The sequence below is a fragment of the Rhododendron vialii genome, chromosome 8a (assembly GCF_030253575.1).
Source record: "Rhododendron vialii isolate Sample 1 chromosome 8a, ASM3025357v1".
NCBI lineage: Eukaryota > Viridiplantae > Streptophyta > Magnoliopsida > Ericales > Ericaceae > Rhododendron > Rhododendron vialii.
The window spans coordinates 6,925,694-6,939,115 of record NC_080564.1 but is presented as its reverse complement, the minus strand read 5'-3'; the positions used below and the strand labels follow the sequence as shown (position 1 = coordinate 6,939,115).

At 40.0% G+C, this 13,422-nt stretch overlaps 1 protein-coding gene across 2 annotated transcripts; it reads left to right on the top strand.

Moving 5' to 3' along the window:
- Window positions 1–4,077: 4,077 nt before the first annotated feature.
- On the top strand, window positions 4,078–12,794 carry LOC131335108 (ARF guanine-nucleotide exchange factor GNOM-like). Of its 2 annotated transcripts, none has more exons than XM_058370313.1 (3): window positions 4,078–4,439; window positions 7,659–8,471; window positions 8,712–12,794. In XM_058370313.1, exons 2-3 carry the CDS (start codon window positions 7,737–7,739, stop codon window positions 12,330–12,332), a joined length of 4,356 nt encoding a protein of 1,451 aa, XP_058226296.1. In that variant the 5' UTR covers window positions 4,078–4,439; window positions 7,659–7,736; the 3' UTR covers window positions 12,333–12,794. The 2 variants fall into 2 exon arrangements, with proteins under 2 accessions (XP_058226296.1, XP_058226295.1); XM_058370312.1 differs by lacking the exon at window positions 4,078–4,439 and adding an exon at window positions 6,460–6,589.
- Window positions 12,795–13,422: the final 628 nt, after the last annotated feature.

Below are 13,422 nucleotides of genomic sequence, written 5' to 3'. Positions count from 1 at the left end.
TGAAAGAAAATCGAAGGAAGGAATAAAGAGATGCAGTGGACAACTAAATGTGAATAAATTTTATGTTGCCTCGTATATATCTTGCATGTTCTGAATAAAACAGAGAGAGAGAGAGAGAGAGAGATGTGTTGCCATATTGGGTTGGGGTAGGGGCAATAATGCATGTGATGATGTTTTTGCCTTAGAATGGATTTATATGGCTGGTATATAGCTTCTAAGGACAACATGGTCATATTACAAGTGCATTTAAAGGGGAAAATTGTTGTGAAAGGAGAAAATATCACGTTGTGGTACGGACAATATTTAACAAAAATAGTTACTAACAGTTTTCAGTTTGCTTGATAGTTCAAGGGGTGTAATATTACAAAATGAAGCTCAGGGGGTGTACTTGAAACTCTCTCAGAGAATAAGGGGCCAAAGTAATTTTTTTTCTCTCTATCCACGATGGTTGTCTAGTCCGCAAATGGAATACTTAAAAAATGAATTTTTATACCAAAAAATTCAAACCCTTTTTAGAAATTAAAAATATTTCGTTGATATGCAAACTGGTCAACTTTCTTTGGGATAGTACTACTGTTTCACTCCAATATTTCTTTTCCTAATCATAACCGACGTTAGCAAGTGGAGGAGAGTGCAATTGGTGGTCTCTTTTATACTTTCATGTATATGGTCGATTTCCGTAAGCAATCGTCACCTTCTTAAATCTCATACAATATAATAGATTATGATTCGGGAATGAAAAAAAACAAATCACTGCCGACATCATTGTGATTTGTTAAGAGAACCCATTAATGCTTTGCCACGTCGAATGCACAGGCTGGCTTGTGTTGGTCCGTATCTATACTTTTTTTTTTATCCCTTCAACGACCACGTATGCATGGGGGTTCATCGCATTGAGAGGTTTTTGGGTGACGAACGGGTACCATGACCGTTTAAACGTGTTTCGAACGGTTGAGATTTATTCTCTCTCTCCTCTCTCACTCCACCGCTCTCTCACCTCTTTTATTTGTCTAAAATCCAGACCGTCTAAAACACGTTTCGACGGTTCGAATTACGGACAGAATAACACGTGTGTGGAGGGTAACACGTGTGTGGTACCCTCCGACGTGCACCTGTCCGTTTGTTAAAGTGACACCTTGCCTGGGGATATTTTTTTCTTTTTTGTCGGTCCAAACGGAATATCGGGATATTTTTTTCCACTTGCACACAAAAAACTATACACTATATTCTGGTTCTTCCGACTTCCTGTCCCTTCTAGTATTGGATTTTTCTGGATATGTATGCGGGGTGTCCCGCCATATTCAAAAATTGTACTACTAGATGTATTCTTTTTAATTTAATTTTCTTTTGTGTTTTGTTCGGGTTTATTTGTATTTTTAAATTCGCGTGATATTTTTTAGATTAACTATTTGTCCCGACGGGAGGATCAGTCTAAAAAGTACACCGTTTAGTTTTAGTTTTTGTTTTGTTTTCAATCATTGCCTTATTTCTTTCTCTAATCATTACCCTATTTTTTCAATTATTACTTTCTCATCTCTTTCCATCTCTCTCCAATCATTACCTCTATCTTCAATCATTACTCTATTTTCTCTCTCCACTCACTACCAAAACTAAATTAAACTAAACTCTCAACCAAACATGATTATGATCGAAAGCGGGAAAAAAATCACTAAAGACTGAAAAGGTATCAAATAGTTGTCTTATTTGTCTAAAGTATGATCTTATATGAATTATTTCAATATCGGTCCATACTTTATACTAGTACTTATCCGATTCATCTCGTTGAGACGAACGACTAATTCCAAAAATTACAACGAAAAGCTAAACAAAAAATTATAAAAAGTAAAGAGCAAAAAATATTAAAATAAATTTTAGTCTTATATAAGTTAAAAAGAACGTAGTAACACACACTTGTGGGTTCCATTGTTATCCTAATACACACTTTAAAAAATATTTTTGACACACAAATATACTAAACTCATTTCGGATGCTCCAAGAGTATTAAGTCATTTAATTCACACTTAGTCACTTTATCTTAACAAGTTACAACTACACAATAAATTATACACGTGATATTACTGACACGTATGAAACATGGAATTTTATATACTTTTACTCATATTCTACTAGCATATCACTATCCGTATTGTTCTCTCTTGGACGTGGCAAACTCACGAATCTTTCTTACCTTCTCCGATTTGTTCAATCCAACTTGACCAAAGTCGTGCGAAAGGTAATTAGAGACAAACATTTGAATGGACTTGGGTTGGTGTTATGTTGTGAGATGCATAGCTCCGCTTTTAAGCCGTCGGATTGTATATCCGACGGCTCGGATCTCATCTCGACAACTAACGATCTAGAGCTGTTCATTGTCGAGATGAGATCCGGGCCGTCGGATGCACGATCCAACGACACGGAGGTGTGCAGCGCGGTGCTGCGCAAGAACACCCCCAATTGCATTTACATACCTTTTCAAAGCTAAAATCTCAAAATATGATCTTAAAATTTTCGTAAAGACACTCTGTCATTCGAGCTATAAATCAATTTTGACTCTATTTAATTGTTTGTTTTTTAATTTATGGCATGTTGCTTTTATTGTCATGAGAAACTATCATTCTTAATATATATTGCCGTTCAAATTTTTTAATATATATCTATTTCACTCGTACTTCTATAAATATATTTTTCTTTGGTGGAGATCTTTAGTTTGCCTATAAATCCTATATCTTTTAGCTATGGTACTTTTAGATATTGAAAGAAACAAAATACACACTCTTAGAGCAAGTACACCAAAGCAGGTAAAATAGCATTTTTGGTATTTTACCTAGGCAAAATCCCAAAATGTACACTGCAGCAGGATAGCAAAAGCCTCTTTTGAGGTTAGCTAGACTAAATTCGGCTACAGTTCTTCAGTAAACTTACCTAAGAACTGTTCACCATCTACACATATAATATTATTCTCTCTCTCTCGTGCAACAGTGAGCCCTCTCCCAAACCAGAGTTTTTCAAAGGGCTCGATGCTAGTGGCATCGGTTTTTGATGTTCCCCTGATGAAACATTCCATCAAAATCAAAGGGTAAGTGCATCCCTTCATTTAACAAGAACACACAAACCCACAAGTTATCTGCCCCTCAAGCTCTGAAAACCCAAAAACAAGTTCAAGAGGAAACGGTTTGGGAATGGCTTTCTCTCCATCTCAAGAGGTAACCATCAAAATCAAGATCAAGGAAACGGTTTCCATCAAATTCAAGGAGACGACGGTTTGTTTTTCTCTCAATCCCAACAGGTAACCATCCACATTTGATCTCGGCGGCGGCTGCACACCAATGCCGCTCTAGTACTCTGATGTGTTATTCGAACGGGGAAGAAGAAAAAAAGTAAAAGGAAAATAAGAAAAAGGAAAAGATAATGAAAAAATTAATATTGTAATAAAGAATAGGTAAAATAGATAGTATTGATGTAATATTAAAAATGACGTGGATAGCAAAAAGGAAAAATATGCACGGTTGACTTGCAATTTTGGCTCAAATTTTGCCTAATCTGATGTACTTGCTCTAAGTGGAATTATTTCCATAGATTCCTAATTTCCTTTCGCACAGAATAAAAAAGCCGAGTGTTGCTATATGTACCGACCACGGGGAGGGAAAACGTACCGACGGCCGCCGGCGGGCCGTCTCCGGCCACCGGACGGTCGATCCGAGCCGTTCAAAAATTCTAAAAAATAAAACCGAGGGGGTCTACGCGGGAATCAAGGGCATCCGAGGTGTTTAGGGTGCTTGATCAAAGCACCCTTTTTTCGTGTATATATGTGTGTGTACATATATACACGAAAAAAGGGTGCTTTGATCAAGCACCCTAAACACCTCGGATGCCCTTGATTCCCGCGTAGACCCCCTCGGTTTTATTTTTTAGAATTTTTGAACGGCTCGGATCGGCCGTCCGGTGGCCGGAGACGGCCCGCCGGCGGCCGTCGGTACGTTTTCTCTCCCCCAATGGTCGGTACTCATAGATTTTTCGAAAAAAGCCCATGTACGCCTTTTGAAATACTTGTCTAACTTTAGGCCGTGCTTGGCACGTACCAAAGTTTCACAACAAAAACGTTAGAAAAACAAATTCCAACAGGCCCCAATCTATACACTACCTCGGTTCGTGCCACCACCTCTGTGAGATCCTCGCCTGGCAAACCATCGACTGATGGGATCTCCGAAAGCTACGGTGGATTTCCGTTCCAGATCAGCTGCTGCTCTCAACTGATAAATCCCTTGATTGACTCCACCGCAATTCCCCAATTCAATTTACCTGCTTCGATTTGTAGCTGGTTCGTTGACCTAATCGTCTCACTTGACGCCGAAGTGATCCCCTGAATCATCTTCCGGTCACCGGTGTCGCCTTCGTTGAGTTTCTGATCTGATCCATCTCAACGTTGCATCGAGCCCCGGGTAAGTCAGATCTGGCACTTTTTGTTCTTCAATCTATTCATCCGAATCAGGATTTGTACTGAGGTTGATGTTGCCCATTTAATTGCTTCTCAAACCAGTGTGTTCAATTGTTCCCCGTTTGGTTCCCGAGAATTAAAGGAGGTTTTGAACTTAGTATTTTAATCCTTCGGTACGCCCTCGTAGTTTGAGATGTTTTTGAGAGGCGCTTTCAGGCTCACGCACGCGGGTTATGTGACTTTGGATTTTTTTAATCATCAAACTATTTTCTTGCCCAATTTTGCTTCACATCAGCACGGAGGATGGTTGTGAAGTGGGTTGCATTAGAGTGATATACGAGTTACTATAGGGAGCCGATCCGATAGTGCATACATTACAGTTTTGGACGCACACAGGTTATACCGTTATTGCTTTTAGTAGGGTTTTTGTAAAATTGAAATAGAGGAAGTAGTAGAAGGAGGTTGCACAAGACTTGAGAGATGAGCATTCTAATCCTTAGTGCATATAATGGATTCTCCTTCATCTCCACTGTGGCCGTAGACTGTTAGATGAATTACGTTTACCCTTGTGTTATCTTTCCTGTTCAAAGAAAAATAGAAGGGGATTGTTTCGGTTTCTTTATTGTTTGTGCGGCTGGGTTTGTCTTGTTTTTTTGCAAATCAGGATGTAAAAAGGAACCAGGACACAAAAGGAAAGGTAAACCACTATAATCGGGTAGTTTGTATATGGATTATGTTGCTGGTTTTTATCCCCTTTGGTAAATAGGATCTACCTAAAACGAGAGAAAACTCGTATTCGTAAATACGGACCTGCCAATAGAGCTTCATATCACCCTGGATACTCTTGTTGCTCCAACTGTTGGCAATCAATTTACTGCGTTTTACTAAGGGGACTTAACCAGATGTCTATTAGTCATGCACTTGTTTGGTAGATTTTTTTGCTTCATAAGTAAAGACAGGAATGTTAATATATACTAGACTGGGTCTCTTTGAATAATAGTCATGCGTTATTACTGTAATGGGACAACTGTTGCACAGTTCATATTTGTTTTAGTGACAGATGGGAGAGAAGAAGCAAAGCTATGTGTTGATTCAAATGGTTGGTTAACTAGTTTGAGTAGTTTGAGAATTGAATATAGAAACAAGCTTATGCTAATGCAGTATGTACAATACTACAATTAGGGTGACCCACATGATGTGCTAGTTGCCAGTTGGGTAACTAGTGATACCTTTCAAAAAACTTGCACACCACAAATTCATTATTTACCCAAGTTAACCCTTTTGGTTTAGTAATCCTTTCACTGGTGGCATTTTCATAGAGTGATCAGTATGGTAGTTATAGATAAAAATGGCACCATTTATCAATTATCAGTTGATGGTCAAGCTTGTTTAGTGTTCTCAATACGACTCTTTTCATGAATCCACGTACAATACCTGTTGCGCTTGAAATGCATAGCTCTTAGAAGCTGTAAATCGTAATGCTAGAAAATCCATGCTTTAGCGATTGATGATAAAGCATGGATTTTTTTTCAGTATACGCTACCCTTATATGTGACTCTATGAAACCAATTTGCTTTTCTTTGTATTAGGAAAGAAAATCGGCGAGAGGCTATACTTGTTTTATGAAAATGCAACCAGGGGCTGCTGTTGCGGTCCCTGGAGAAGACTCTCCGCGTGGTTTAATCGGGGGTTTACATGCGATGGGGTTCAATTTTTCCCTAAGTACATTTTGTGGCGTGCAATTTGGGTTTTGTTAGTATATTTCCAAGAAGTAATTTTAGAAGAGTTAGAAAGCAATATTAAATATGCAGAAGTCTAGAAGGCCAGTCAATATGAGAAAATCGTTAAGGGGGCCCAAAGGCTCCATATCATTTCCAGTATTGACAAGTATGATGGCTTCGAATGGGGCAGCTTCCACCTACTTTAAAAGTCCTTTCATGACTGCTGTAAGAAAATCATTTGCTGATTTTTTGGATGCTAACATTGTCTTCCCGATTTTTATTTCATAACATGTCTATGCCAACGTTTGGAGAATTCGTTTATGTTAGTTTTGTACCCTTTTGATTTGTGTAGTTTGTCGTCATCGGTCGAGGAACGAATCTCGTGTCTGTGCTTTCTGGTTTCGATGCTTTGACTCTTGCAACCGCCTTCAATGTAAGCATTATGTATCGATGGTTAGACCATAGTGCTATGGAACTATACATGCACTAATTCATGCAATCCTCACATTTAAAATGGCATATGAAATTCTTGTATTGAATTGATATCATTACCATTGTAGTTCATAATCTCATGATTCAAGGCCACCACCATTCACAACCTTCTCCCCCTTTTGACCCTATGTTGTTTTCCACTACATTTGTTTGTCTGATCGCCTTCTATGGGGTTTTAGGAAACATTTACTCAACTACTTAGTCACATAATAAGCAAAAGGATTACATGTCTCGCATATGCAAAGTGCAGATTATAGGTTTATATGTACAACTTTAGAAGACCTACTATAGTTGTCAGGTTTATGCAAGTACTAATATTTGTTTTGATCAATGCATGTATTGTGCCTTCGTAGCCATTACCAACTACTTCTTACAGTTCCAACTATGCAGTTAAAACCCAAAAAAAATAGTGCCCTCAAACATAACTTCTTCCCTTCGACGGGCATGGCATTCGTGCCTTGCACGAATGGAGAACCTAGTCCTAAAAAACAAACCACTTAGCCACAAATTGATTTGTTCTATGGATTTGAAAAATTAGTATAAAGTATAATAGTATATAGCTCTATCATATAAAAACGGGGCCCTCAAGTATATAAAATTAGTAATATAGCTCTATTAGATGGTTCTAATTTTTAAAAAATAGCTTAGGCGGCCCTCAAGTGGTGCATTATAGGACTTTAATGCATTTGGAACCACTGAATGTGTTACAATACTACAATTAGGGTGACCCACACGATGTGCTAGTTGCTAGTTGGGTAACTAGTGATACCTTGCAAAAAACTTGCATACCACAAATTCATTATTTACCCAAGTTAACCCTTTTGGTTTAGTAATCCTTTCACTGGTGGCGTTTTCATAGGGTGATCAGTATGGTAGTTATAGATAAAAATGGCACCATTTATCAATTATCAGTTGATGGTCAAGCTTGTTTAGTGTTCTCAATACGACTCTTTTCATGAATCCACGTACAATACCTGTTGCGCTTACTTTTTTCTTTTCGTAATCTGCAGGGTATGATTTGGCACCATATAGTAGCTGGTTGTACGATTTTGATGTCTCTTGGAGTGTATTAAGAAGCTGGGGCAATTATGGGGTGCCCAAATCAGCAGTCTGTAGGCAATGCATTTATGGGAGAGCCCAAGAACTGTTCTGTAAGGCCATCCAGAGGTGGTTTAGCATGTATGGTCAATTCCGAAATAGGGGCAGTGTTGGCAGTGATGAGGAGAAATGTAAGATGGGGAGTTCGCTATATAGAAGAAGATGATCACATAGAGCACTCTCTTGTCCAGTCCTTTAAGAAACTGCGGAAGCAAATTTTCTCATGGCAGAACCGGTGGGACACTATAAGTTCAATCCTGTACCTCCAGCCTTTCTTGGATGTCATCCAATCTGATGAAACTGGTGCACCGATCACTGGTGTGGCTTTGTCTTCTGTATACAAAATCTTGACTCTTGACATACTTGATACAGATTATGTGAATGTCGATGATGCTTTGCATCTGATAGTTGATGCTGTGACACGCTGCCGGTTTGAGGTGACTGATCCTGCCTCTGAAGAAGTGGTACTCATGAAAATACTTCAGGTTCTCTTGGCTTGTATGAAAAATAAGTCATCGGTTAAGTTGAGTAACCAGCACGTATGCAACATCATAAATACTTGCTTTCGTGTAGTACATCAAGCAAGCTCTAAAAGTGAATTGTTGCAGAGGATAGCACGTCACACAATGCATGAACTGATTCGGCACATTTTTTCCCGCCTGCCTGATATTGACGGTGGAGAACATGCACCAACTCAGGGAGGCAGCTTGTACATTAAGGAGGAGGTAATAACCCATTCTTAGTTATATTCATTTGTGGCATTTTCTCCTGAGCTTTACAGCCCCTTTTGGATGGTGAGAAAGCAAAGGATTAGGGTTCTCGCCGAATCTCACCATTTTTACTTGATCTAATTATTTCGTAAGTTGACCTACGTGGCACAAGGAGATAATTAGTATCATTAGTTCATGACTAGCATCCTATTTTGCTTTCTTTATTTATTTATGGAGACTTGTGTTTCTTGTTAGGTGGGTGCATCAGATGTGGATCACACTCATGAAAATAAACAACTAAATAATGGCAGTGGCAGTTCGGTAAATAAAGGTTCACCTGTGGTTGGGGTTGCTTCAAATGTTTCATTGGATGCAACTGAGGTTGGCGAGGTGAAGGAGGCTTCTCAAAGTGGAGGGCATGTATTAATGGAGCCGTATGGGATCTCGTGTATGGTGGAGATATTTCACTTCCTATGTTCTCTTTTGAATGTCATGGAGCGCGTTGAAATTGGTCCAAGGTCCAATCCTATAGCTTATGATGAAGATGTTCCTCTATTTGCGTTAGGTTTAATCAATTCCGCCATTGAGTTGGGTGGATCATGCATTGGGCAACACCCCAAGTTACTGGACTTGATAAAGGACGAACTTTTTAATAATCTGATGCAGTTTGCGTTGTCAATGAGTCCGCTGATCCTTTCAACTGTATGTAGCATTGGTTTTAACTTGTATTACCATCTGCGTTCCAAGCTGAAACTACAACTTGAAGCTTTCTTCTCTTCTGTTCTTGTAAGAATTGCAAAAAGCAAGCATGGAGCATCATCCCAACTACAGGAGGTTGCTATGGAGACTCTTGTTGACCTTTGTAGGCAGCAAGAATTCGTGGCTGAGATGTATGCCAACTTTGATTGTGATATATCATGCACCAATGTGTTTGAAGACATTGCCAACCTTTTGTCAAAAAGTGCATTTCCAGTGAATGGCCCTCTATCTGCCATTCATGTACTTGCTTTGGATGGTTTGATCGCAATGATTCAAGGTATGGCTGAACGGGTGGAAAACGATTTTCCTGCTCCAGAAATAGCTCCACTGGATCATGAGGAATATAAGCCATTTTGGACGGTAAAATGCGAAAACCGTGATGACCCTAATCAGTGGGTTGCATTTCAACGTGAAAGGAAGCAGATAAAGAGAAAGTTGATGGTTGGAGTGGATCACTTTAACAGGGATCCGAAGAAGGGTTTTGAGTTCCTACAGAGGATGCATTTGTTGCCTGATAAGCTTGACAAGAAAAGTGTAGCCTACTTCTTTAGGTACACAACGGGATTGGATAAGAATCTTGTTGGAGATTTCTTGGGAAACCATGATGAATTTTGTATCGAAGTGCTTCATGAATTTGTTGGATTGTTCAATTTTCAAGAAATGAATTTGGACACTGCGTTGCGCGTTTTCTTGGAAACTTTTCGATTACCTGGGGAATCACAGAAGATACATAGGGTGCTAGAGGCATTTGCAGAGCGGTATTACGAGCAATCGCCGCACATTCTAGCGGATAAAGATGCTGCGTTCGTGTTGTCGTATTCTCTCATACTGCTAAACACAGATCAACACAATGCACAGATCAAAAAGAAGATGACTGAGGAAGATTTTATCCGCAACAATCGGCGCATAAATGGGGGCAATGATCTGCCGCGAGAGTACCTTTCTGAACTTTACCACTCCGTATGTCAGACTGAGATACGCCTGACCCCTGATCAGGGTTCTGGCTTTCCAATCATGACAAGAAGCCATTGGATTGGTCTAATGCACGATTCCAAACCAGCTGCTCCATTTGTCAGCTGTGATTTTGGAGCACGCCTTGACTACGACACATTTGCTATCATATCTGGTCCTACAATTGCTGCTATTTCTGTAGTTTTTGATCACGTTGAGCGGGAAGATGTGTTAGAAACATGCATTGAAGGATTCTTGTCCATTGCAAAAATTTCGGCTTATCACCACCTTGACCAGGTTTTAGATGATGTGGTTGTATCTCTTTGTAAGTTCACAACCCTCTTACATCCTTTATCTGTCGAAGAATTTGTTCCTGCTTTTGGCGATGACACTAAAGCTAGAATGGCGACAGTAGCAGTTTTCAACATAGCAAATAGGTACGGTGACCTTATCCGATCTGGTTGGAAAAACATCGTGGATTGTGTTTTAAGCTTGCACAGGCTGGGGTTTCTCCCCCGTGTTGCCAGCGATGGAGTCGATGATCCAAAACCCTCTTCTGACTCGGATCGAGGGGGGCCCGCTACGAGTTCCACACCACCATCTCGTATCCCAGCAACAGTGCCTTCTAGGAAGTCATCGGGTCTGATCGGACGGTTCAGCCAACTCTTGTATCTTGATACTGAGGACCCCATGCCACAACCGTCTGAAGAACAACTTGCAGCTCATCAGAACATTCTCCAGATAATTCAAAGTTGCCACATCGACAGCATATTTACTGAAAGTAAGTTTTTGCAAGCTGATTCCCTAGTACATCTTTCTAGGGCAATCGTCTTGGCTGCTGGGCGAGATCGTAAACGGACTAACTCCGCCGAAGAGGAAGAAATTGCCGTCTTTTGTCTGGAGTTGCTTATTGGAATCACACTGAATAACAGGGATAGGTTTACGCTTCTTTGGCAAGGTGTTTATGACCATATAGCTAATGTTGTCCACTCAACCCTAGTGCCTTGTTCTCTGGCAGAAAAAGCTGTGTTTGGACTCCTCCGAATATGTCAGCGGCTTCTTCCTTATAAGGAAACTCTAACCGATGAGCTTCTCAAGTCTTTGCAACTGATTTTGAAACTAGACGCTCGCGTCGCTGATGCGTATTGTGAACACATCACTCAGGAAGTCATGCACCTCGTGAAAGGAAACGCGATGCAGATAAGATCACACGTAGGGTGGCGCACGATTACTTCCTTGCTCTCTATCACCGCCCGACATCCCGAAGCATCTGAATTAGGGTTTGAGACACTTTCGTTTGTTATGGCTGATGGTGCCTACCTTTTGCCGGCTAATTATGTTCTTTGTGTGAACGCGGCTCGGCAGTTTGCTGAATCTCGAGTTGGGCATGTCGAAAGGTCTGTCAAATCCTTGGATTTGATGGCGGGGTCCGTTGTCTGTCTAGTAAAATGGTCTTTTAAGACCAAGGAAGCTTCTATGGAGGAGGCTAAGAAATTGTCCGAGGATTTAGGGGAGATGTGGATGAGGTTGGTACTCGGACTCAGGAAGGTGTGTTTGGATCCAAGAGAGGAGGTGAGAAACCATGCGATTTTGTCCTTGCAGCGGTGCTTAACCGGAGTGAATGAGGTCGTCCTTCCAAGCGAGTCGTGGGTGCAGTGTTTAGATTTGGTGATATTAAAATTACTTGACGACTTATTAGAAATTGCACTGGAGAATTCTCCAAAAGACTATGGAAACATAGAGAGGTCCCTCGCTCTGTCTATGAAACTCCTGTCCAAAGCATTTTTACAATTCCTTCAAAATCTCTCAAAATCTGAATCTTTCTGCAAATTGTGGGTGGGGGTTCTTAATTGCATGGAGAGATACATGAAACTGAAATTCAGAGGGAAACGGAGCGAGAAGATCCATGAACTAGTCCCTGAGCTTTTGAAGAACACTTTGCTTGTAATGAAGACGAAGGGGATTCTTGCACCGGGTGACGACATCAGTGGGGACAGTTTTTGGCAACTGACTTGGTTACATGTGAAGAATATAGCTCCATCTTTGCAAGGAGAAGTGTTTCCGGGAAAAGAATTGGAGCAGTTGGCGAAAAAGCATTTTAAAGCAGCGGATAGTCCAATATCTGAGGGGAACCAACTTGTTCCATCAGGTGAAACCAAAGCTTGAAAGTAGTTCTCATAAACATTTATACGGCCTTAGTGTTCTATAACTTGTCAAAAATCTAGACCTATTAGTAGTTGGGGAACCAAGATATTATCGCCGAGATGTGGGAACTCATCAAATCTGAGAGTTGTGGAACCTACGAGTACGAGCAGCAAGTATGGGGACGAAGATGCGTCGGTGGTGGTTGACACTTTGACAGTGTAGTCTTCAATTCTTTGTCATAATGTTTCTTCAGCTTATGTGCTTTACTTCAACTTCAATCTCCATTAATCTGAGAGGAGTGATTCTTCTTTGGAAAGTGTTTTTGCATTTGGTGGCCCTTGCTCTGTTGTTTTCGGTTAAGGTCCCCAGTTTTGTATTGCATAAAAGACTACTTATACTGAACCGAGATAGTTACTATTATACCATCTTTCTTTCGGTACATTCTGTATTACTATATCTCAGTAATATGATACAGTTCATCCATGGGCTTAATTCTTCGGACCTCTTTCAGGAAATTATTTTTGTCAATGACTCGATGATGGCTGTGTGTTTTTTTTTTTGGGCATAATGGTGATCGTTGGTACCGTTCTATCACTTCTCTCCGGCTTAAAAAAGGTGCTCAAATTCGGGGATTCGGGGATAGTGTTGTGCGGGGATGCACCATCAAAAAACGTATATTTTTTGAACAATCGGCTTATTTTTACTTTGGGATAAAAGAGTTCTTATTTCGTGTTGCTTTTTCTTCAAAATTTTTAAACCCGTGTCACTTGTTTTAAAAATATCTAAATGTATTTCCAAATAATGGTAAACGGATAATGATCAATGAGCCATACAAAATCAACAATTCCAATTAATGATAACCAAGCTCACAGTTGGATCAAAATAAAAAATAAACTAAACTGTTCATTTGTTTCGGAAACTCAATTTGTGAAAATTTCATTAACCGTTTGAAAACCTCACAGGAGTTGTCAACTCCTTTGGGACCATTTTATACGGAGCTTTGTTCATGTTTAAATTGAGACCTCCGCAAGCGGTGAGATTAGTCTCCCAAAATTTATCGAGATACGCGAAAGCTAGCTTGGATACGTGAGTTGTCAAGAAAAAAAATGGA